Raw genomic sequence first — 24,890 nt, 5'->3', positions numbered from 1 at the left:
ACTTCTCCTTTTGTATCTCAGAAAAGAGTAAAAGAGAGTTCTGCCTGAAAAGACTAAAATTTTTTTTCAATGAAAAAGGTTTCAGGAAAGCCTCTGTTTTTTCCCTGCATGTACAGCCTCTGAGTCAGTTCATGTGGTTTCGCTGCCATCAAGGAGCTCCCAAGGACGGAGCCAACCTGTCTATAGGTCATCTTTAACCAAAAGAAAAGTCACAGGTATGTTTCGCTCACATCTGCTGTCAATTCATGGAGACATTTGAATGCAAAGAGATAGCTTTGTGACTTTTAGAAGGTAAGTCTTTTGGTGCTGGAGCTGCTAGGTTTTTCTCTGTGCATTAAAGAGCTTGACAGATGTCTCTGATTGCTCCTCTAATTCAAGCAGGATTAATAAAATGATACAACTCTGCAACATGGCTGGTTGGCTTTCTGTTTTGGGGGGTTTTGTTTTGGTTTGTTTAATCTCTTCCTCTCTAGCTATTGGCAAATGTTATGCACTGCAATAACCACATGAGAAGATTTGATTAAATCAAAGCCAGGACCTCCACAACAATATGCCTTCTTGTCAGATCTCCCACTCCCTTTTCTGAGGGGTCGATTTCCAGAAGCCTAAACCTGGTCAGCAAAAGTTTTCACTTTCTTTTGGAAAGAAGGCATTACATAGTGCTGCCAAGGTTAAAAAGGATGAGCGAGATTCTGAGTCATCTCCATGCCAGCGCCGCTTCCTCACCCCCTCACATTGTGATGAGAGTGCCGCGGGGGTGGCAGCGTGTTTCAGATATTTGATGGTGATGGAGAACACCTTTGTCAGAACTGAGAACCGTGGTGTATTGAAGTCCCACCTCACACCTTTTCTGGGGAGGTGATGCCATCCACTTCTCATGCTCACTTTCTCTCTTCAGGTGCTCCCATTGCAAAACTTTGTGATAGGTCCCCTAAGCCACTTGTGAGTATTAGGTGTGTCCTCTCAGCCACTTTTGTGTAGTAGCTGTTTGGCTTGGAAAATGTGGAATTGTCTGAGAACCTCTGCATTAAAAACCTGACTGGAAGAAGTGAACTATGCTTCCCCGCTGCCTGCTTTCTGTGTGGGCAGTGCTGGGTTTCGGGGTAACATGTCACCCACTGAAGAGAAGGGCAATCTTTCCCTGGACTTCCATCATACATGAGTAAGGTCCCTAGAGAATAAAATAGTACTCCAGAGTTTACTGGCCCCTTTCCTTTCCTGAGACATCAATATTTTTTCCAATGTTAATCTTCTGTAAAACTTGGGCTGGAAAGTTGCACCTGGTGCATTCTGTGCCTCCGGGAGACTTGGGAATGGTCGCTGTGACGCTAATAGGAAGAGTAATAAATCTTTCATGGGGTGGTAGGTAGACTAGAATGGAAAAACTCTGATGGGCAGATAGGAGCCTCATCAAAATTAAAAACCTCAAAAAAATCAAATTAGTTTCACTTAATTTTAAAGTTTTGTAAATTATCTGCAAAAGATATTCTGGTATGCCAAACCAGCCTGCTTCAATGATTTTTTTTTTCTTTCAATGTTTTTTTTATTTTTGCCTTATATACCATAAAAATGAAAAGCTGAATTCAAACAACCTGTTTGAAGCACTCAAAAATGTAAAATATGCAGGAATTCTCCCTTGTGAAGAATTTTTGACAGTCCCTGGTTTTATTGTCCTTCAAAATGAAACAAAATTTTAAAATCTCAAAATTTTTCATAAGGCAAAATTTCCGCTCTCCAGGCAGCTGTAGCAGTGAGTTTGCCAGAGACTATGAATGTCAGTATGTTAATAAGACATTTGCTGTAAGTAACAGTTTGAGGACTGATAGAATATTGAAGGACTGCAGAATATATTAGTACTCTGGTCTTGTAAGCAGACAACTAACAGAAGAAATGATGTTTCCATCGGTTACCATCAGTAATCGATATACTTGGTTTTCCACGACTGCTGTATTTGTTATTCATCTGTGCTGTGTGCGTATTATAACGCCAGCTGAAGACAGTTACTGTTTTTTATGAGAACTCCGATGTTGTTATTGATATGCTATTTTGTTTTGCTGTTTCAGAGGAGGAAGAGGTGGAGGTGGCACAAGACATAACCGTTCGAGTTATGTCCTCTCAGTCTGTGCTCGTTGCTTGGACAGACCCACTGTATGAAAAACAGAAGGTTGCAGCAAATAGGTAGTTAGCCCTGTCTTTTCTGAATGCATACTGAAGGTGAACTTCCGTCAACGCACTACTGATTGCTTTTGCATTTATTTAATTACAGTTGGTATGAGAATAATTTAGCTTAGGGCATAGGATTTTGCATATCCTTACCTGTGACAGTGGCTGGTAGGGGATGCTTCCGAGAAGCTGTTAGAAACCTGACATGGGTGGATGTGGGGTGATGTACCTTCCTTGCCTCCCTGTGCCCTGGTCTCTAGTATTTAGAGGTCTAAGTGCTGGACTACAGGGGTTTAGATCCCTTCTGAAATGTTGTCAGCACCAGCTGGGGATATTTTACTATTCAAATACTGGTATATCACCATGGTCAGCAAATCCCAATGTGTTCATGGGGAAAGAACGGGTGGGGGACAGGGCATAGCCCACAGAGGCGAGTTGTTGAGCTGGATTGTCAGAACAGACTACAGCTTCGAGACAACCATATGGCGGGTGAAGGAAGCATTTCTGCAATGGTAAAGATGCCTGTCAGTGCCCCCTGTACCTGCTGACCCCCCAGAATCCCCGTGCAGCTGAGGCTGAGCAGGTCGGGGGCTCCTGTGAGCGGGAGAGCTTGGCTCGCAGCAGCATGCCACAGCAGTTGGAGACCAAAATAAACAGAGAAACGGGCTGGAAACTGCCAAAGGTCTGAAAGCACTGGCTTGTGTTGCTCAGCCTGGGTACACCAAAGGGCTGTGCAACCTGGTGCTGAAACACCCCGAGGGGAACAGCAGGAGAAGTGGTAGTTTTAAATGTTCCCAGTTTCCTTGTGGAAGCGGTTATCTGGGCAGACACGTGGGAACCGAGCTGCTGGCACTGCTTTGGAGCGAGGGGCTCCCAGCTGTGTGGCCATGCTCATGGCCATGGGGCAATGAGATGGTGGTGTGAAGCCCCCCGGGACGCCTGGCTTGGTTCGGAAAGCCCTGCAGCTTCCCCCCCAGGGCAGGAGGTGTTTTGAGTAAGAGGCTGGAAAGAGCGGTTCATCCCTTGGGGTGAAACAATCAGGCTGTGTTACAGGAATGCACAAATGTTTGCTCAGATGCTGGCTCTTGGTGGTGGTGGTGCTTTGTTGTTTGCATTTTCCCAGGTTCCCCAGTAAGCCGCAGCAGGCTAGCTGAGGGGAAAGCAGACCCATCCCTCTCTGGTTCTGCTAATGTTAGGTTTCAGCATGCGAATTTTTGTTTTCGTGTGTTTCTGATCCCAGGCAATACAGTGTTCGCTATCGGGAAAAGGGGGAATCAGCAAGGTGGGATTACAAGCAGGTGTCCAACCGACGGGTGCTGGTGGAGAATCTGCTGCCGGACACCATGTATGAGTTTGCCGTCCAAATCTTGGAGGGAGAAAAGGAAGGCAAATGGAGCGTGTCTGTTTACCAACGGACCCCGGAGGCAGGTATGTATACAAAGGTCCTTGGGATAACACAAGTCTTGGGGTTTGAGCTGTGAAATTGGCCTGACTTGAGGGAACGCCAGAATAAGTGGTTGGAGACATGGGAAAAGCCTCGGTGCTGCTGCCTGCATCCCTGCAGCAGTGCCCTGGAGAGCACACCAGGGCTGCTCTTGCGGTGCGACGAGAACAGGGAGATGGTTTGGGTATTTCTGGGGGACGGGTCGGCACCTTGGACCCCTGCAGCTGTGTGTGCCCCTTCCTTTGGGAGGAGCAGCCCGGCTGCTGTCCCCCTCTGTGGGCAGCAAATTTAAATCCTGCTTCCAGCATGGAGAAGCTGTGGGGCCCCTTTGGTACAGGGAAGTGGTCTGTGCCAACCGAATTACCACGTCATTCCAGCTAAGCCACAGTAGCAGTCTTGTACTGACAGCCTGTTCCTAAAAGTATGGAATAGAATTTCACCACAAGAGTCTGATAGAGAGATGTAATACAGGCACACGTGGCCCTGAGCCATGTGTGCTCTTCACATTTATCTTTGAAATGGCCATGTAGGAATTTCTGCTATGAGAAGAAGGAGCAAAAGATGTATGCTGTGTAGGTCAACTTTTCTTACTTGCCTCTTCTGCATATGGCTGTTTCACAGCTCCTGCCAGCGCACCTGAAAATTTGGATGTTTGGCCACTAAAGGGGAAACCAACCTCTGTAGCAGCATCCTGGGATGCTCTCCCAGAGAGTGAAGGAAAAGTCAAAGGTAAGTCATCACTGTTGGTTTTTAACACCATCAAGGAGCTGGTCTTCTCAAAGCCAGACTGCCACTCCGCAGCAAGCTGGAACCACTGACTGTGTCAGGATTTTTTCACTTGTTAATGGCTTATACCCGAGCAGGATTTTCTTGTTTCCAGCCCAGCGTCTCGGCACTGCTGCTGGGAAGCCATTGTCAGCGTGTGCCTGGGATGTCACAGCGCTTCCCAGCGTGTCGTGTGTGCATGCTTACCTCTTCTTCCATTAATAAACAGGTCGAAATGGAGCTCAAGAAGGAAGTTTCCCAAAGGATTTCTAACAGTTAGGTGAAGAAGGAAAAGTTGGGTAGTTGCCAAGAAAGTGAGTGGGTTTATGTTGTGGTTTATTTCTAGTTTATCGCGGAAGGAAAGCCTCAGCTTAAGAAGCAAGCGCAAATAGTGATTTCAACAGATATCACACATAAGCCCTGTGTACTATAGTGTTATTGTACATGGTCATAAAGCTAATTTGTCAGTGGCTATTTATTTGCATAGGATTTAAAAAAAAAAAAAAAGCTTTCTGGGATTTCTTTTTTCCTTTTTCCCTCTGAAAATGAACAGGCTGATTTTTTTGGCCACTCCTATTCTCCAGTGGTTGACAAGATTGAGTTACACAAGTTTCTGGAGGTGCCTTATCAGCACTGTAGCATCTCAGGATTTAAAAAACCTTTGGCCTGGAGGGAACTGTACCGTGTCTGCGTACAAGACCTACTTTATGTGTTCTTCAGGGCAGTGGTGGAATTCCTTCCTCTTTGAAGTCAGTAGGAGTCTTGCCAGTTCCTTCAATGGAGCTGCAATTGTGTCCAAGAAATATTATTTCTTAAAGTAGGGTCATGCAGGGACATTATCTGAAATTTCAAATCTGCTCCTAATTTTGAGCAGTCTATAGCCCTTTGTCCATTTTTGTTTGCTGATCTTTAGATGATTCATCCAAGGCAATCACTTTAAAGATACCTGATATTCAAGGGCTGAATGCTTATACATGTCTAATATATAATTGTTTTTCTTGAGTATGAAGTATTACAGAAGAGGTCTTATTTTTAAACTAAATAAATGACAAAAATTATATTTATACTGGCTAAATGAAGTTACTGAATTAGCAGTTCGTGGTCATTTTGATAGCACACGCTAACCTGGAATTTTTGTCTTTTAGTCCTTTTGTTTTTCTACCCTGTCCTTTTATATAATTATACCACATATTAAAGTAATGAGAGAAAATGTCCTCCAGTAACCATCTGAGAGTTACCAGAAGTAACACCAGTGCCTCTGCAATTAAAGCAACTCCTTTGTATCTTAAAACAAACAAAAAAAATCCAAAGCTTACCATGCCTTCTAATACATTGATTTTTTTTTCAACTGAGCATTAAATGCATTTGCATATAAAGTATTGATGATTTTTTTTCTTTATTTTGATGACCCATGCATGGTTTATTTCTTAACACAATGAATATGGGCTCATTCTCAGAAAAAAATTAAGTTTCCCATTTTTAAAGATGTTGTTATGTTCTAGAGGCTTCCCATCATGGCACTGTGACTCCTCAAGTATTATTGTGTTTCTTTGTGTAGAGAGAGAAAACTGGCAGCCCTTGGAATTTATTTTCAAAACCCTGTTTTGGTCCAATACCCACGCCTCTTTCAGAGGATTGAAAAGAAAAGGAAGCCTGCACAAGGCTGAGATCTTACCTGCAGTCCTTGGGAGTGTAGTGGGAAGCCTCCTTTTCATGCCTACAATTACTGCTATAGGGGTGAAATTTCTCTCAATACAGAAAGCTAATACAGAGCACAGGTACCACAGTAATCCTAAACTGAAAGATGAGAGCAGGGTGAGTTTCTGAAGTGGCAACAAGACCTTGCTTTGCTCTCTCTGGCCCTGGCTGTAGTTAAGCGCACTGTGTCAGATTTTGATTTTGTTGGACAGGCGTGCTATTGCTACCATTTGGCAATACGCAGTGCTGTTATTTCCTGGTAGAAGTATCTTTTCTGAATAAGAACTTCAATCACCCAAGCATGAATTTTACCTACTGGCCTGTAGATTACAGCTAAAACCCCTCCTAAGCAAAGACTCAGCTGGAAACACTTATATTTGACTGCAGTAATATTGTTTCAAAGATTAAAGTGAGTGCTTTGGTGTTTTCATGGGGATGCCCCTCAGGCTGCAGCACTGCTGAGGAATGAGTATATGGCTTTTGGAGCTGGTAGAGTTTCACCACAGTGGACTAGCAGAGCTGCTTTTGCGTGACTAGAGTCTTAAAGTACAGTGCAATTATAGCTGTGTCAAGGCTCTGTTGGAAATGTAGGATAAGAAAGTAATTAATAGTAATGAATAATGTCACCTGATTTTAATGATGATGTCTTGAACAATAATTATGTGAATATACCATTTCATTCTTCTTCCAAATAATTTCTGTGAAAAAGGAAAATTTTTAAAGATTCTTATTTGCTGTGGACATAGCTACAGCCAGCAATGCAATTGTGTGTTGTCCACCATTGTGAGCAAGTTATCTTTTGGAAGAATATTCTCTGGATCATGTGTTGTTGATTGCAAATATCTTGGTAGCAAGTCAGTAAGCTCAAAATTCTCGTTCTCTTGGGAAGTCTAAAATCTGCTCATGGTTCATCAGCTGTAACAACACAGGTATTCTGATCATAGTGATCCCCACTACCTAGCATTTGCACAGTCTTTCAGACTAGATTTCCAGAAATAGTAGGACAGTGTGTATTTTCCTGGCAATGTTCGTACATGTTTTCTGCCTCCAGTGCATTTTCTCTTTGTAGGCTTCCTCTGTTATTTCTGATCTAGGGCAGTTGATTTTTTTCAGAGGATTCATTTTTTTCCCTTTATTAGTTGGTGTCCAGAAACAAAAAAAGGTCTCCTGGTGCAGCACACCAAACCATGCAGTAGTTGGTGCTGTAACTTTCTCACGGACCCCACACCTTCTCTGGAAGTGCGCACGGCTGTCGTCTGGCTCCTCTTGGTGACACTTCACTCTGATGGGCATTGTTGCTTATGTATTTTTACAAAGGTATAGCTAACATATTCTGTCTCAGTCATTAGGTCATTGATGTGATTTGGTTTTGTCTGTTAAGATGGACAAATGTTCAACTTACCTGCATATATATGTATATCTCTCTCTCTCATGTCTTTATACTCCAGCTGTTGACTCGGCGTGCATTGCTAGTGTATTAATTTTAGTAATGCACGTTCTAATTCATCCTACCCATACAGTCTGTCCGCTGGAAACAGGACTGTTTTCAGTTTCCTCCTTCCAACCGTCTGCCAAATCATTTCAGAATACATTCTTTCATACGCCCCGGCTCTCAAGCCATTTGGAGCAAAGTCCATCACCTACTCTGGAGCTACAACATCAGCCATAATAGATGGTCTGCAGGCCGGGGAGCGCTATATTTTCAAAATTCGTGCAGCAAACAGGAAGGGACCAGGTCCTCAGTCTAAAGCCTTCAGTGTCGCCATCCCAGCAGGTGAGCACCAAGCTATGCACCGATTGCATAGTCAGCCCATTCTTGCCTTGGTCCCAGTTACGTTAATTCTTACTTGACTTAGCTTCCTCTGTGCTCCATCTAATCCATGGGATTTTACTTCCTTAATACTGTTTCTGTAAGCTCTTTTCATCACTATATTGTCCAAAGAGATGCTTGTAGGTAAGCGTTGGTCACTCTGCAGCATGTAAAAGGTCATTTTATGGACATTTTAACATCTTAAATAAATGCACACCATACTCTATTTCCTGCATGAAAACACTATGTGCTTTTGTTATCCAAAGGCCAAAGAATGCAATGCTTTGGGTCTTTCTTTGGTTGCGCTATTCCGGACAACTCCCACTCTTGAAAGTCACTTAGAGTGGCTTACTCAGATACTACACCCTGCGTTTGCTTCTTGCCAAAAAGATGCTGTTGTGGGGACAGAAGATCTGCTGAGTTAACTAAAAATGGGGGCCACAGCCTCAGATGGCAGCACCATGCCATCAACATGACTAAGCTCTGCTGAGAATTTGGTACCACTGATAGGATGTTGCAGTCCCTGCTTTTAGATATTTGATTTTAATTGCTCTAAGTTTTACCCAATAATTCCATACAGGTACCTTCCTACAACCCAAAACTTACTCAGCTGGACTGCACAGGCTGGTTAATACAACAGTAATTATTGTCTCATATTCTCATATAAGTTGTTTTGTTCTTGCTACCTGGCTGGTTTCTTCTCTTGGTCATTTTTCTGTGCTTCTTCTATTGTTGTGAATAAACACTTTTTTTTTCCCCCCAGCTGCGCATGAGGATTCAGCTGGTCAGCAACAAACAAATATTGAAGATAATTCAGAGGCTAAAAAACCTGGAAATGCTGGCTCATCTCCTTCTCAAACTTCTTCTGTTTCTTCAAAAGTCCAGCCATCGCTTTCCTCTAAGCAGTCGTCTGTTCGTTCACCTAATGTTAGTGATAAAAAGAATCTTCTTTCCGAATATAAGAATAAAATCTTGACTCGAGGGGTCCTAAGTAAATCTCAGTTACCGTCTAGAAAGACAGGAGAGCTGAAGCCTGATCTCCAATCCACTGAGGTGACAGATGATCAAGATTCTTCCCAAGAAGCTCCAACGACACCACCAAAAGCCCAGGATCAGAGGAGGAATGTTAGACCCTTACCCCTTAGTCGGCCAGTCCACCCTGTCCTTGCTTCAGGGAGGACCTCTGTTCGAACCCATACATCAGATGTGTTACGGCAGACGAGCACAGAGAAACGTGAGCCACCAGCACTGTTACCATCATCAGTACAACACTCTTCTGCCTTGTCTGTTCCTAAATACACAGATAATGAAACAAAGCAACTGAGGCAAAGCAACACTAATGTGCCTTCTAAAACCTCTTCCCATCTGCTGCCTGCCAAAAATAATGATCTTGCGGGTAATGTGGAAGGAAAGCCAGATTCCATGCTGGTGAAAGTGTCTTCTAAAACTTCAGAGCCTAGTCGCCTGGCTTCACCATCAAATCAGCAGTCTGCTATCTCTCATGAGGTTGTCCCAAGCCATCCCAGTAGGTCTGGCTCTCTAGATCATTCACATCAACCCTCTTCCAAATCAGCAGATTCCCATGCTCATGGTAGCCATAATGAGTTTGACAGTGAAGAAGCAAAGGACAGAGCAGGACGGCCCAGTTCTAGATCACAGCAGACAAGGCTTCCCTCAGGCTCTAGTTCTCGCACATGGAAGGATTCAAAATTAGCTGCGGTGGCAGTCTCATCGAGGTCTGCTGTTTCTGGTCACACGTCACCTCACTCTCGCCCTTCCACCAGTACCAAATCTGACAGAAAGGATGTTGATAAGAATTATAGGGAGGACTCACAAGATACAAACCCCTTATTTCCTTCTCTACCATCTTCCAGGCAGTCTTCTTCAGCGGTCTATTCCAAGAGAAGAAATTCTCAGGTCAATTCTGATTCTCACCTCAGAGAGACACACAGTGAAAAGTCACCCCGCTCTGACTCAGAAGAACAGCAAAGTCGAGTAACTGCCCCAGAAAAGCATTCTCTTTTCCAGTCTTCTCTTTCCAAACGTAAGCCTGAAGAGCAGGACAGCCAAGAGGTAAAAGAAGTGCTTGCTCGATCAAAACCAAGTGTATCTTTGCCTAAAAAGATGTTCCCCTCTCATCTTCCATTGGAGAAGACCTCCCACTCAGAGCCTCCACAGAGGGCACAAACCAGTCCGTCCTTACTGCATTCAAGGGGCCGGCGCCTCCCGTCTCCCATCTCATCCCAGAGTAACGAAGAATTGCAGGAAGATGATGATGAGGATGTAACAGAGGGCAGTGACGGAGCAAGTAGCCGCTCTGTGTTTCCTAAAGAGGTGTCCTCTTCTAGGGGATTACCTGCATCTTTCTCTCAGGGAGGCTCAAATCCATCTCTATCAAAGCAACAGAAGCCAGGTTCTCAGGTACCTTCCAACAAACCAAAACTTACTCAGCCAGACTCCAGTTCTACCAGTGATACAGGAAAAGACAGCCAGTATAATCCAAGGTTGTCATCCACTTTGAGACAAGCTCGTCCTTCATTACCTACTCGCTCAAAGGTCGCTACAAGAACAGTGTCCCAAACAGAGAAAAAGTATGGCTTGCTGCCCTCAAAAATGTCCAAAGCTGAACATCCTCAAAAAGTTCCTTCCTCCTCTTCATCTAAATCTCATCAGTCAGTTTCTAATGAAGAGGACGATTATTACAGTGAATATGATCAGAAAGAAGTGGAACAGAAACCCACATCTTTGGCAGCAAAATGGTCCCCTTCTGTTTCTAGAGGTAACAAAAATGCATACGATGACACTACTAGCAATAAAAGGAAATCCATGGACACTCTTCTACCTCACAAAGTAAGCTCTGAAGAGGAAGAGAATGAAAAAACTCCAATATTAAAAATATCTTCTCCCGAATCACCAGGAAGCTCTGCCATAGCATCACGGATTACTCAGTTCTCTAACAAGCATACTCCGTCTAAACCGAGCTTTGTCTGGCCACATTCTTCTGCATCTACCACCACACACACTGTTTCTCCAACAGTTTCTTCTTCTACTTTGTCCCCTCGCCAACGGCTATTGAACTCCAGGCTACGGAGCCCTTCCCAACGGCAATTTGTTAGACCTCCTTATAGACAAGGTATCTTGTCTTTGTTGTAGTAATGCCACTGAATTGTGTTTTTCCTAAGATCAGCAGTTAGATGAAAAGTCTTCCATCAGAATGCAGGTTCAGTTATTTAGTATAATGTATTACTTTTAATTTTGGTGGTTCTCAGGGAGCCCGGTTCTTGAGGACATTGCCTAATCAATGTAATGTGGTGCCCCAGGCCTTTGCTCCTGTGGTCTGGTCCGCACAGGATCCCATGAGGAGATGACAGTTAGGTACTAAATTGGAAGAAGGGCTATGTTCTTTATTGAGCAATGACTTCACTGAATGCTCACTGAAAGCACATTTGTACTCAGAATATGACAGCCTCTCAGGTATATTGCTCTTCATCGTATGGATAACTAAAAGGCTTTTGTAGGTTATATAGTGCTACCTTGCCCACACCTAGGCAAAAAGATGTTTCCTCATGCTGTCCTGGCATTCTGTGTTTTCTTTAATTAATTTTTAAGCCACTTTCCTCTTTTTTTCTAAGTGGCAGCTCAGGGTTGCACATTCCTCTTGAGTACTGCTCACATCACAGTCAGGCCCTCTAATACCTTTATGGTTCAGATTTACCCCAAATGTGAGAGGCTTGCTTTCTGGCAGAATATCTGCTGACCCTGGGTAGTGGAACAGAGGGTCCACTACACGTCAAGATGTGTCACCTATCGATTCCCCATGTTACCTATGGAGAATCCCAGACAGTCTTGGTGACTTTGCTAGGTAGAAATATTTTTTCTCCCTCCAATGCATGGACATCCAAAATAGTACTGAGTCACCTGAGTGTTTTAGTAAATACCTTCCATGCTATAGGTAGTTAATAATGTTTTGTTCAATGCAGCCTCAGTGTTATACAGTGGGGACCATGCAGCTGGGCTGTTGTATTTGCTATGCTTTAGTCAGACTCAGTGTTGTGTAGAGGTCCACCAGCTTGCAGAGCTTTAAGATGGGAGTGACCTTAAATAATACCATGGAGGATGAGATGCATAGCATGAAAGAATAATAGATTTCTCTATGGAGATTGTATACCAGCTTACTGCTAGCCATGCAATTGGGAAGTTAACAGCCAAGGAATGTTCAGTTATGTATATATGGATTTTTTTTTTCTTCAGTGAATATATGTATGTATTTTCATATATATTTTTCTGGAGGCAAGTGTCTGAGCTGGGATGTGAAATTTGCTGTCCTCTCTGAGCTGGACAGCCCACAGCTCAGTGCCACCACTTTTCCACTTCTGAGCTGAGTGTGCCTCTGTATAGCACTGTTTTTTCAGCTAGAGAAGGAAAGTCCTTCCTTTTACAGGTTAAAAAAAAAAAAAAAGGTAATTCTCATCCTCTCTCCTTTCAGTTCATCACTACAGCTTTGTATAAGGGTAGGATCGAACAAGTGGTTGTGTTTAACAAGGGTTTCTTCCCTAACCCCACTCCTCAAGTGTTTACGAAGATCACAAACATTTTAATGGCTGTATTGCCATCTAGAAATGTTGCCCTGCTTTCTTAAAAAAACAAAGAAGAAATAAAGAGACCTAATAAACCTCGTAGAAACAAACCATGAGTGTTTAACCTCTTCAGAAGAAACCATTTCAGTTGCTTGTGTCAGCTGCGGGGATCTGACAGTGTCACAACAGTTGCTCCAAGCAGAAATGAAATGCTTGGTTTGCCAAGTGTGGTGAGGGCTGTCTCTGCTCTCGTTTATGTCCAGAAAGTGCATTTCTTTGCATTTGAAAATGTGGTTTGTAGGTTGAACAGCTTTCTTCAGAATAGCGTGTTTTCTTCTCTGTTTCAGGTTACAATGGCAGACCTAATCTTACAACGAAAAATGGAAATGGAAAAATAATACCTGGTAATAATGGAAAACCAAGTGGACAGAGAGTAATCAATGGCCCTCAAGGAACAAAGTGGGTAGGGTGACCTTCTCTCCAAATTCAAGATGTTTTGGCCTTTTATTGTACTTACATTTTCATTAAGAAAAGAAAGGAGAACAGTGCCCTCAGTCAATGAAGCTGTAAAGTGAGGTTATACTTGGGGATCTAGTTTCCACTGTTCCATTAAAATCTAATGACAAATTCTGCATTTCATTATTTGAACATTTTAAATGTCTGATTTAAAGCTTGATGGCTTCAATTTTCAACTATAGCATTGCTCCCATAAATTTAGTGAAACATTTTTTCTTCAAAGTCAGTGGGACTTACGCTCCCCAGTGACTCAGGGCTTGTCTGCTGTGCAGTGTGAGTGGGGACTGCCCAGGATAGCTGCTGTGAAAGACGTGTTCAGCAATGCTTCTCCCAGACTCACACTCCAAGGAGAAGCTCATGAGCAAGAGTATCGAAATGTAAAGTTACTCCATAAGTGTCACTGCTTTAAATGCACATAGGTAGGTATCTGTAAGCATTTTGCCATTCGTACAGACATGTTTCCAGTGGTATTTTCAGAAAAGTTCAGATGCCATTGATAGGAAAGCCCCACTAGGTGCCTACATGCCCAGACCTTGTCTTAAAATACTTTCCAGTGAGTTTATAACCAACCTGCGCAAGGAAGGAACTGGTGTTTCCTGTGTGTTTGCCCAAATGCTGAGCAGTAGGACACTATGACCAGCCTCCCTGGCATCAGTAATGCTGCGCACACACGGTATGACACATAAAGACATTTATTTTATGGCCACTTCAATCTTCGATTTGCATTAGAGGAGTATAAAAAGGTGCATCAATTGTGTCGCATTCAAGGGAAGCATCTTGAAAAGCATACCCAAAGCCCTTTAAATAGACTTCAGAAAGTGGGCTAGAAAGGTCCTTGGGAGGCCATGGGGCATCTCTCTCTACCCCACGACAGGAGGGCATTGCTGCAAGCAGGACAAACACCTTGTAAAGGTGACACAAGAGGATCTGTGTCAACATCTGGGGCCTGGAGGGCTCCAGAGACTGATCTCATGATCTACTGTCCCTCCTGCTACAGTCTTTTCCCCAGCACCAAATGTAAGTCTGTCTTGCCAACCTGGAACTGCTGCTCACGTCCTCTGCCCAGTTTCCTCCCAGCACTTAACACCTTTTGCATTTTTGTGTTCTGTGGCTCAGTGTCTGTTACCTCAGGTTAAAACAGCATACAATTCAGCTATTTTGGGTTGAAATAGCAACGAGGACTGGATTTTAACTGCAGTTACCTCTTGAACTCAATCTAAGCTCTTGGACAGATTTGTTTTATGAGACAGAGGCTTTTCTTCAGTCTTCTACACCAATTAAAATCTTAGCTACTTTGTTTTCACTGCTGTTTCAACCTAAATTAACTAGTTTAATTTTTCCTTTTTTTTTTTATTAGTAGACATACTTTTAAATCCTGTCTTCAAAAGGACTCAGGGTCATGCTGAAATCAGTATTACAGGAATCCACCTTAGAAGTTGCACAGCCCAAGAAAATCAAGGGAGTTGCTCCTTTGCACAAGAGAGCTACAGTAGGCAACAGACATATGGTTGTTGTGCAACTCTGGAGCCCAGCTCATGGGGATTTGCTTTCTTCAGTAGTGATTTTTCAGTGATTATTATACAATTAGTGACTTGCTTTTAAAAGTCTGTGGGTGTTGTAGCTATCCCTGAACATCAGACTTAGCACGTGAATTTCCCCAGGATTTCTGTTGCTGTGAAATTTCATTTCACCTCCTCTTGTGTTAGCTAAACTTGAGTCCATCTATTGCTTTTAGATTGTAGATCTTGACCGAGGGCTAGTGTTAAATGTTGAAGGAAAATACCTCCAAGATTCCCAAGGCAACCCTCTCCGAGTGAAATTAGGAGGGGATGGACGTACAATTGTTGGTAAGTGACAGCTTCCTTCTTACAGAAAAAAAAATCTACAGTTTTTGTGCACATGGTGTACGAGTCTTTGAGCTGTAGAAAGCTTCAGGCACCCCCAGGTCCCATGCCAGCCATTTGAACTTGCTTGTACCTCAGGTCTCCATCAGGAAGTCAGCACATGGCAGGACCTGGGGAGGCTTTGGGGCATCCTGTGGGGCTCCAGAGGACGAGGCAGCAAGAATCACCCAAGTCCATGTCACTTGTACAAGCATTAGAAGGGACTGCAGAACTGAGCCAGAATAAGGATCGATGCTTGTTTATATCTTTGTATACATGGAAATAATTATTCCCTACCCCTAGCACTGTACCAGTCATATCTATGCGATTATTTTATTTTTTCTTCTGAAACTGACCACAAATAGTAAAAATCCACCTGTGTGTGATCTGTGAAAACACTGCTGTTTGCGTATCAGTCCACCTGTATAGATCTCTTGAATGCAAATTCAGTGCCTGCTGTTAAACTGGTTAGCATGAATATTTGCAGTATCCAGAATTTGGCACAAAAGTTTATCTGCAGAGACAGCATCTCACCAGCTCATCCCAGTTTTTCCTTGCACACGTTTGACATTAGAGAGCAGAATACGGATTCATCATACCTTTCAACAGTTACGAGACTGACTTAGATTAAATGCAGACACTGTCTGCGCATTGTGATTCTGAAGTGAAACCTCGCTGCAGTCTTCCCAAGAAGTGTTTTTCAAACAGCTGATAAAAGTGAACACCATTGTGCTTCATCTGAGGTTCTTCTGAACCATTTTCCAGCTTCCTTAGCCATGGCTCTTTCCTAGATAACAACCTTCCTTGTCAGCTTAGTTACAGGAGGCTGTAATCACACTCTCAGTGCTCCTGCTGTCTACTGTTAAATACCATGATACAAGCCTGAAATGGATTAATGGTGAGATTTTTTTGGTTTTGTTCTTCTCTCCTAGATGAAAAGGGTGCCCCAATGGTGAGTCCTGATGGATTACCTTTGTTTGGACATGGCAGATTTAGTAAACCTGTAGCAAGTGCACAGGATAAACCAATAATAAGCCTTGGAGGGAAACCTCTGATTGGTCTTGAAATGATTAAGAAAACAACCACTCCTTCAACTACTACTACAACAATACCCCCAACAACTACCACAACAACTACTACAACCACTACAACAACTGTTGCTACAACTACCACCACCACTCCTGAACCAACCACCACTGTACCACCCACTGAGAAACCACCCCCAACCTGTCCTCCAGGCACCTATGGACAGTACGATGACGAGGGCAACTTGCTGTTGGGATTCGATGGCCTGCCAGAGTGCGATGCAGAAGGTAACTTCCTTTTGTGGTGTTTGAACTTTTTTGGTTGTGCTGTTTGTACGACACAGTTACGCAAATGTAAAGTGGGAAAGATTCTGCCTCTGAAGATTTTGGTCTGTGTGATAAGGTAGGAGCTGACATTAGAGCAGCTGAAGAAGGGTTTGGGCGTTAAAGAGTTTTTCACTGGAAAATGTCAGCTTTCCCCAAAGCTGAAGTTTTTCTTGGAAATATGTTGATTTCAGCAAAATTCTTGTGCTGAATCCAGCCTTGTCACATATATTCACACACGTGAGCACAAGTATAGGCAGCAGTTTTGTGGTTAAAGCACTCACATATAAAGAGGTCCTCACTCCAGTTCAGGCCAGGGAAGGACCTGAAGGCCATATACATTTTGTCTATTTTGTGTTCATTTCTTACAATAAATTCTGAAAAGTCTCTCTTTTGAGCCATGGTGGAATCAGCTTTTGCAAAATCGGATTCTTGTTCTCTTGCCAGCCCTCGGAGATAGAGGTTGTCTAGCAGGAACGTAACACAGCACGGATGAAGCTGGGGAAGGACAGCCCTGGCTCTGCACAATAAGAAAGAGAGTTGTACACTAATTTCTTTCTCATCTGAAAATATAAAACAGTGTTGGTGCATGTCATTATTTCCCTGTTGCAGTCGTACAAGCTTAGGATGTGGTGCCAAACTGAAATCCAAAGTAAATTAATATAAATGCGCTAGAGTCCTTGGGCGTTGAGCCTGTTCCTACCATATTTTACCCTTTCATCCCCTGAATATTGCATTGCAAACCAGTTAGCTGCTGACTTTGCAAAACCAGATCAGGGAGCCCCATGGTAGTCGTTATCCTTTCCATTTGTAGGTAATCCCCAACTCAGCCTGAAAATGGGCAGTAGCAGCATGGCCATAACCTAAACAACAGGTTGGCAGTCAGACATCTGCCAACTGCAGTAGCCAGTTTTAATGGATAATGAAATACCCTTACCTTTCCCCCATACACCTGTATCTCTGAAGCCAAAGTAGATTTACAAGTAGGTCATGTAACCATGGCCTAGGAAGCTGAACTATCGCTTTGAAGAGTGCAGAGATATGGAAAGGTGTGGCTTCAGCAACTCACATTGAGTCTAAGGATGGCATCTTTGGAAAGGATCTCAGAAGCAGAAGACTGAAAATTCCCTTGCCAGCTACCCTGGGTAAGTGAGTCAGAGATGTTAGTGTCTTATACAGGTGGAATTACAATGATTTATAGTGTTAATATTTATCTAACAATTAGCCCCATGCCTGACAGTGTATTTATAGAAGTGTGCATGCATATGTACATACGCATGGATGTGTACACACACAAACATATGTATATAAAAATGACCATCATCGTTAAATATTTCTTTGAAGATTTTTGATTTTCCCTTTGGTGCTTTCATTGCTCTTAATTGTATTTACAAAAGTATTACAAATGTTGTTATATATGGTCACCCTGGTATTTTCAAAGTTGCCTAGAGGGGACCATGATTTTTGATAAAGTCCCTCCCACTCCCACCGGTTCCTTTTGCTTACATTAAATGTTGCTTATATACTGTAATGCTTCCTCTCTTTGGCCTGTGCTATTTGAGACCTGAAGGACCTCTTCTGAGAATACATATTACAAGAACAGTAAGAGTTCATGAAATATGTCGGGGGTTAATCTGAGCGTGGGCTCCAGAAGCTGAACAACAAAAAGCTTTGCAGTATTATTTTTAGCAGAGTTGTGGGCTGGGGAGTTTTCATGTGATTTTATGAATATTTAAAAACATTCTGCTTGGGTTTTTTGCTTTCTACCAGATGGGCTTGCTGAATCCTTGAACTTTGTTAGAGGCATGAATGAAAACTAGATTTTTACACAGGCTGCGTGTTCAATGGGAATGGCCCTTAAGTCACTCCTAAACTGTCTGGCATTTCAACAGTATGTCTGCAAATGTGTCACAGTGGGAGACTGAAAGGACAAGATGGTGCTGGATTTCTACTTCTTACCTGCTATATAGCTTGAGCAATATTAGTCCCTACCTGGAAATTATGAAAGTTTCTCTGAAGAGTAATTATTAGGATTTTCTTGATCTTCTCTCCTTTTTTTTTTTTTTTTGCATGCTCGTGACCTGCCTCAACAGTTGACAAACACAGCAAAACAACCTGCCTGTTCCACAGATGAACTTGCTTGTAAAGAAAGGATCTTTGTGGTATTTATTTAATGATGGCTGTTTCTGTTTAATAAGTGCAGTGTCTATTTCAAGAGGGTTAAACAACTACTACTTGAGCTATCAAAACATTTAATGCAGTTTTCCCTTGACCATTTCCAAATCATATTTTTATGTTGTCTTTCCCTTTAATCTGAGTTTGGAAAATACGCCAGATCATTTAATGAAATATTTTTTCTGCCAAAGCTTGATATTTGTTGCTAAGTGCTTTACTCACAAACAGACGGGGGCTGCAAGCGCCAAAACCCACCGCCAAATGTTCTACTTAAGCTTTGGCAAATTCGCTTACTCTCTGGCAGGATTTTTTGCTCGACCCAGCAGAATTTATTGTCAACATTTCACTAGATTCAGCAGTCTTTAACTTTCAAGAAGGAGTTTGGCCACACAAGCGTGATTTGTCAGTGAAATCAGCTAAACTTTTTTCATTAACTCACAAGGAAAAAAAAGGTGGAGCCTTAACCGCACGTTACATGTGATAAAATCAAGTGATGGTTGCGCAGTCTGCTGTCCTTACAGATGCCAAAAGAGTGTGGCGAGCGGTCATAGCAAGACTTAGCCTCATTTGGTACAGGCAGGGTTCACTGAAGAGCTGCAGCGAAGGGTGATGGAGCAAGCTGGAGAACTGCAGCTGGTGCACATACAGAAGATTATAAGGTCTTTTGGGAAGTACCCCTATTGTCACCATGCCACAGCTAATGCTAAAGAAGCACAGACAGTGAAGTAGAAGAGACTGAACAAGTACAAAAATAGAAAATAAAATTTGTTTTTGCTGGATTGGCTGACTAGCTAATAGGTGTGAAGGAGTTGAAATCTGCCCATGAAGGACTTCAAAATTTCTGCATATCTGAGCCTCTTGTTTACTTTGATGTAGTCAAAGGTAAGCGCATACATCATAGGCGTTGGTTGATGCTGGCCAACTGTGGTGAGAAGATCTGCAAAATTCAGCAAAGGATCTACTTTGTCACTGATTACCTTCAGAGGAGTCAAGTGGCTTCCAAGTGGATGATCTCCTGAAGAATGGCTGCAGAAGTCTACCATGAGAAAATGTCAGTTTTTGCTATATGAAAGTCTGACAAGAATTAACCCCTTTTCTGTGTTTTCAAAGCTTATTTTGGCATTAAAATCCCTACTTTGTATTCAAAAGAAATTTATTGTAGAAGAAAAAAAATCAGTCTTGTACAATAATTGTTGGTTCTAAATAAAAAAAAAACTTCAAAATTAAAAGGTATCATTCAGAGTATATTTGTGAACTATTGGACATTGGCAGTTGAAATTTTGCATTGTTCATATTACTGGTTTAGTGAAAATAACATTGATGCTTTATATCAAATGTTACGGGAACATAGTTTTTGTGTAGTATCCTGAGGTCAAAGCTGTCTTTGTCTTGTCTTTGTTCACACACTGGCCTCTCCCCAGCCCCAGCATTTCACTGAAGACTTCTGATTGTACCTGCAGTGGGTTCCAGCACAATTGCTTTTGCTTTGTTTGCATTGCTTTTCATGGCTAATCTGAGCTTTGTGTACTCTTTGGCTTCCCTGAATAACTTGTGGAGAAAAGCATTTCTCAGAGAGTGCAGAGAAGCCTCAAGGATTCACAAGATGAGGTACTTGATGGTTGATGTATCTGGTGCTGGATACATGACCTGCAGAGATACTGAGATAATATGTAGGGATAGGCATCTCAGAAGTCTGTGGGTGCATTTGCATTGGTGTTTGGGGTGGATCAGGAGAGTGGTTTTGGTGTGCACCTCACAATCATCTCTTCTTGCTATGCTTTCGTTTGCATCGTGGAGCAATCTCAGTGTGCACAAACTGAATTCCTGTTGGATGAAACTAAAGCAGAAGCAGTGCTTCAGGATTGTGCCCCAACCTGTAATGGGCATTCCGTCCACTGGATCATACTAGAGTTAGTGCAAAGTAAAACCCTGGAAAATCCATCACCAATTACTTCATTCTACAGATCCATTTCTTTTGGGCTGCATTACTTGCTAGCATAGACACAGTCTGTAAATATCATGACTCTGTGGGTTGTTTGATTTTTATTCCCCTGCAAAAAATATTTGAAAAGAAGTTTTCAGTTTATCTGAATTTCTTGGTTGTTTTTTTGCATATAAATTTCTCACACTTGCTGCTCCTGAGACTATAAAATGTTGTCAAATCCTGACCTGAGTGTTACGTGGTTGCTGGCAGCCTACCTTTGTTCCAGAGTTGCTGTGGCCCGGGGCATTACTCTCAATTTTGAGCAGCAGCCCTGAACCCATTTTCCCCCATCAAAACTCCTGGCTACTGCAGTTAGCTACTCATCTGTTATTCTAAATATGCAGAGCGGACTGTCACTGTGTTATCTGTAAACTAGGCAATTATTTTATTTCTTTACGAGTCAATTGGCTAAAGATTTTTGTTTTAAACTTTATTCCAGAAGTGTTTTACTAGGAAGGTAGGGATGAGACCATTGAATTCTTATAGCATTTTTTTCTTTCTCCTTCAATAGATACGTTCTCAGGACTGGATTCAGATGTGACAGCAACTCCAGAGGCATATGTGATATATGATGATGGTACTGTTTAACTGTAAAAATCTATTGCATGTGGCATGTTTGGGATTGGTTTTTTCCCTGTCTTCTTTCTTTGGAATTGGGTTCGAGGGGGCAGGTTGGTGAATGGGAGCTTAAGCAAGCAGTGTTGAGCTGGAAAAGCTTTCCAGAGTCCCATGTCACATGTGAAGAGCAAGGGTGCAAAGGCAACTGTGTCTGAACGTGCAAGTCCCTTTCTATTGGTCCTGCAATCTAACAGGAACCTATTGCGGAAATAAATAATGTTCAGGACTTGGTCATACAGTCACCGCTTCAAGCCTAGATTTACTTTCTCTGGTACAACTTCTAACTCCAGCCCAAAGTCAATGAACTCTTCTAAAATAGAAAATCCAAATGTCTGAGCCCTGGAAACTTGAAATACCTTAGTGAGTTTTTAGCACTCCACAGCACTGTGAATATATTTTTTTTGTCTTTTTTTTGATGTGTAGTCTGCATTTAGACTATAAAACATGCTCATACTGAATGAGATCACCTACATATAAAATAATTAATCTGCTGAATTCATGTGGAATTTAAATCAAAGAGATTTGAAAGCAGATAAAAGGAGAAGAGGCAAAGATTTTTGCAGAGTTATATTCATGCCATCTTGATATTATAATCCAGGACACGCAAAACTTAGCTGAAAAGGAAGCCTCAAGTCTCAGCATTTAATTATACGTTTGCATAGGGAATGCAAATCCTCAGTTACTGGAACTAGCATTCACTTTGCGCCATCAGGGACTTCTGACGTTCTGCTCCTTTTAATCCTCAGATTCCTGCTCCTACCCCCACATATTAAAGTGGATGAGTACAGACCTCTGTTAAACTCAAAGCTTTTTAGTAGGATTTATGGCTCTAGAATAATAAAAGTTTTTTTCCTGTGTGGATGCAGTGCTGGGATCTTAAGTCAAACCAACAACAGAAAAGCATTTGAAAAGAGAGTGCAGCAGCTGAGAGGAAGATATCATAGACGTGCTTTTTATTCTGATCACTTCATACTGAGGCCAACATTTAGAATGTGGAGAGGAGAGGATGAACTAAAAACTGCACAAGTCCTACATCCCGTTTTCCTTACATCCCCAAGAAAGTGGAATATCTTCAGTGCACAGGTCTTCTTCTGCCAGGTCTCCCCTTAGGTACAGGTCACCTGCAGAAAACAAATGCTTTAGCAGTTTAAACAGAAAACGCTCAAAGCCATGAGCCAAGTCCCACAGCCTGTATAAGGACACGGCAGGGATGCCAAATGCTTCTTTCCTTTCATTTTGTCTGTCAGTGTGGTAGCACAGTAGCTTTTCAAAGAGCACTGGATTTAACAGGACTGAATAATAAGGAGGACTGAATATCAGGAGATTCATGTGGGCCAGTTTGCCTTCCCTCATGGGCCCAACCGGACCACGAATGGCAAGTACAAGACTCCATGCCTCTTAAGTTGCAGGAAGGTTTAAGAGCAGTATGAACCAGCTCTAGCATTTTAGAATAATAACACAGAGTTTTCTTAAAAAGCCATTTTTTCACTCCCTTATCTCTTTCTTTTGGCATCTGAGGGTTGTGGCCAGGGGTTCAGTTACTGTGCTGTCTTCTCTTGGGGTTTGTGAGGGGAGGTGGCAGACAAAGTCCATTCAGGATATTGCTGTATGAATACATTTGTTTATTGTCATCCTTTTTACCTGCGTGAGTAAGGTCTAAATCAGCAACACCACCAGTATTCTAAGGCAAAGACTGTGCTCGCTGTCTATCACTTTGGTAGAAACCCTTGCAAGGCTGAGGTGTGACCAGCCTTGACTTAGAGGCCCCTAAGGAGGGTGCAGCAGCTAGGGCAGGGTGCGTGGCACTCCTTTGGAACTGTGGCTGGTTGCAGAAATGTTTCCTTTCTCATAATTAAGCCAAAATAACGAAGCAAGCTAACATTTTCATCTTGTTTCCTCTGAAGACTACGAGTTTTTTGAGAGCACTTTGCCACCAACCACCACCACCACAGTCACCACCACCACTGCTTCTACAACGACAGAGTCGGAAGTTGTCTACCCGGAGACTAGTGTTGTTGGCACCGGCCCTGTGTCGGAATATGATATTGCTGGGAAGAAACGGTTCACTGGTAAGGATGTCCTCTGGTTTATGTAGCTTACTACTCATGCTGCAAAGAATTCTTCTTCTAGCAAGGTCAGCCCTTAGGCTGAGACCATTGTGCAAATACGTCCAACAGACTAGTGTGTGGTCCTTGTAAGGACTGCCACCTGGGAAACCCAAACAGCAGTACTTTGTAGCTTCAATGCTTGCATGTCTATGTGTGGACCCACACTGGTTTTGTTGAAGCAGTGCAAACCTCTTTGTACTCTTTCAGTTGTAAGTGCTCTGCTTTGTATTCTGCATTGTGTTCAGTTTAGCTGAAGTCAGTAAGAGAGCAGGTGTGTCAACTCTGGTGCCCAGTTCAGCTCAACTGCATCATTTTAAGTTCACACCAGTAGTTCAATCAGTGCAAGTCTCCGTGTAGGTGTGCGTCTTCCTCTGGGGGACCTAATTCTTTTCCACTGACCCATGGAGCTCTAGTGATTTCACCCACCTTGCACAAGCATGTATGTCAAAGGTGTGCTTCAAAGTCAAGGGATGAATGGTACTTTGTATACAAACTTTCCAAAAAGTAAAACCAATAGAGGTAAATTTGACTTTGCTGTTTGTATCTTTGCTCTGTAGAAGGAACTTGGTGAAGGAATGCCCAATACATTTACATGAGCCATGAGGCTGGCTCCTGTGTACGTGAGCCACTCAAGTGTGTAGGTAGGTGTTGCAGCTCTGACTTCAGAGCTGCTCTGCTTCTTTGTCAGAGAAGCAGCTGGGGGCCAGACCAGAGGGATTTGGAGGTGGTAGGGCACTGCGTTCCAGCTGCCACCCCAGTCTGGTGACACTGCCCCCCGCCGCAGCCCTTTACAAACCGCTGGCATTTGAACTGAGGTCACGTCAGCTGCTGGCTCACCTGGCATTTCAGATGGGAGTTCAGGGGATGGAGAGTCATCTTTGACTCGTCTTGCCTTCCCTTCCAATATCCACAAACTTCACGTGGCTTAGAGTGGAGCTGTGTGGCTGGAGTAAAAGATTTGGTTTTATATATGCCAAGACTTTTTCCAGTGCATCTTCAGTTTCCCTGTCCAAACAATTCCATGATGTTTCTATTCGGCTCTCTCACTGACAGTGCTTCTTGATTCATTTAGCTGGAGAGGCTAAAATTAACTTCATTGCAAGATCTGGAAAAAATTCCTTTAGGGCATGAAATCCAATAAGATAAACCAAGAAATGTTAGTTTATGAACATTTCAAGGCACTAGGGAAATAATATTACCATTTCAATGAATTGTATTATTGCAACTGAATAAACATTTCCAAAGCAAGTTTTATAGTCCTTACTTTGAATGTTACAGTGACTTTTAAGGCAATAAAAAGATGGTTTAATCTTTTCCTGAACTGAAGTGCAATTCCAGTCTGTATAAAGCCTTTAAAAATAGAAGTTGCAGGTTGGGAGCACATGCCTCAAGGTAGGGACTCATGAATCCTGGTCCCTTAGTACCCAGGGGACCACAGCAATAACCCCTTCGTTTAACCTGGTCGGACTTTACCTTGGAATTACTCTTCTTGTTCCCTCTGTTGTTTCACTCAGGAAACAAATCCTGCTGCTTCAGGATGTTTGTGTAAAAAACAACCACTTAGACCTGTAAAGTCTTAGACGATCTAAGGCCCTGGCGGGGGTTTGTTCCCACGTGTGGAAAGGCAGAGAGTTTGGGTGACATTTTCACCCTACCTTCCAGAGCAGCTGGAGGTAGCATGCAGAGGGTCCTGCAGTCAGACTGCTCTCTTCTGCCTCTCGTAGCAAAGGCGATCCTTCTGTCTTTGCATAATTGGGTACAGTTGCGAGCCTCGGGTAGGCCTGGATATTGGCATCCCAT

The 24,890-nt window shown here is 42.8% G+C and overlaps 2 protein-coding genes across 2 annotated transcripts in view; both read left to right on the top strand.

Annotated features, from left to right (window-relative positions):
- MRPL18 (mitochondrial ribosomal protein L18) overlaps window positions 1–24,890 on the top strand; it is a 643,474-nt gene that overhangs the window by 359,575 nt on the left and 259,009 nt on the right. The window lies entirely within an intron of this gene.
- Window positions 1–24,890, top strand: part of FNDC1 (fibronectin type III domain containing 1) — a 74,952-nt gene that overhangs the window by 29,973 nt on the left and 20,089 nt on the right. Inside the window, exons 3-13 of the mRNA XM_069786914.1 lie at window positions 117–215; window positions 2,064–2,178; window positions 3,404–3,591; window positions 4,229–4,336; window positions 7,656–7,844; window positions 8,644–11,013; window positions 12,805–12,920; window positions 14,709–14,820; window positions 15,789–16,169; window positions 20,876–20,941; window positions 22,887–23,051. Coding sequence (XP_069643015.1) covers window positions 117–215; window positions 2,064–2,178; window positions 3,404–3,591; window positions 4,229–4,336; window positions 7,656–7,844; window positions 8,644–11,013; window positions 12,805–12,920; window positions 14,709–14,820; window positions 15,789–16,169; window positions 20,876–20,941; window positions 22,887–23,051 — 3,909 coding nt within the window. The remainder of the gene's footprint in view (window positions 1–116; window positions 216–2,063; window positions 2,179–3,403; window positions 3,592–4,228; window positions 4,337–7,655; window positions 7,845–8,643; window positions 11,014–12,804; window positions 12,921–14,708; window positions 14,821–15,788; window positions 16,170–20,875; window positions 20,942–22,886; window positions 23,052–24,890) is intronic.

This window comes from Haliaeetus albicilla, chromosome 7 (assembly GCF_947461875.1).
Source record: "Haliaeetus albicilla chromosome 7, bHalAlb1.1, whole genome shotgun sequence".
In the NCBI taxonomy this organism is placed as follows: domain Eukaryota; kingdom Metazoa; phylum Chordata; class Aves; order Accipitriformes; family Accipitridae; genus Haliaeetus; species Haliaeetus albicilla.
This window is presented reverse-complemented; position numbering and strand designations above follow the sequence as displayed.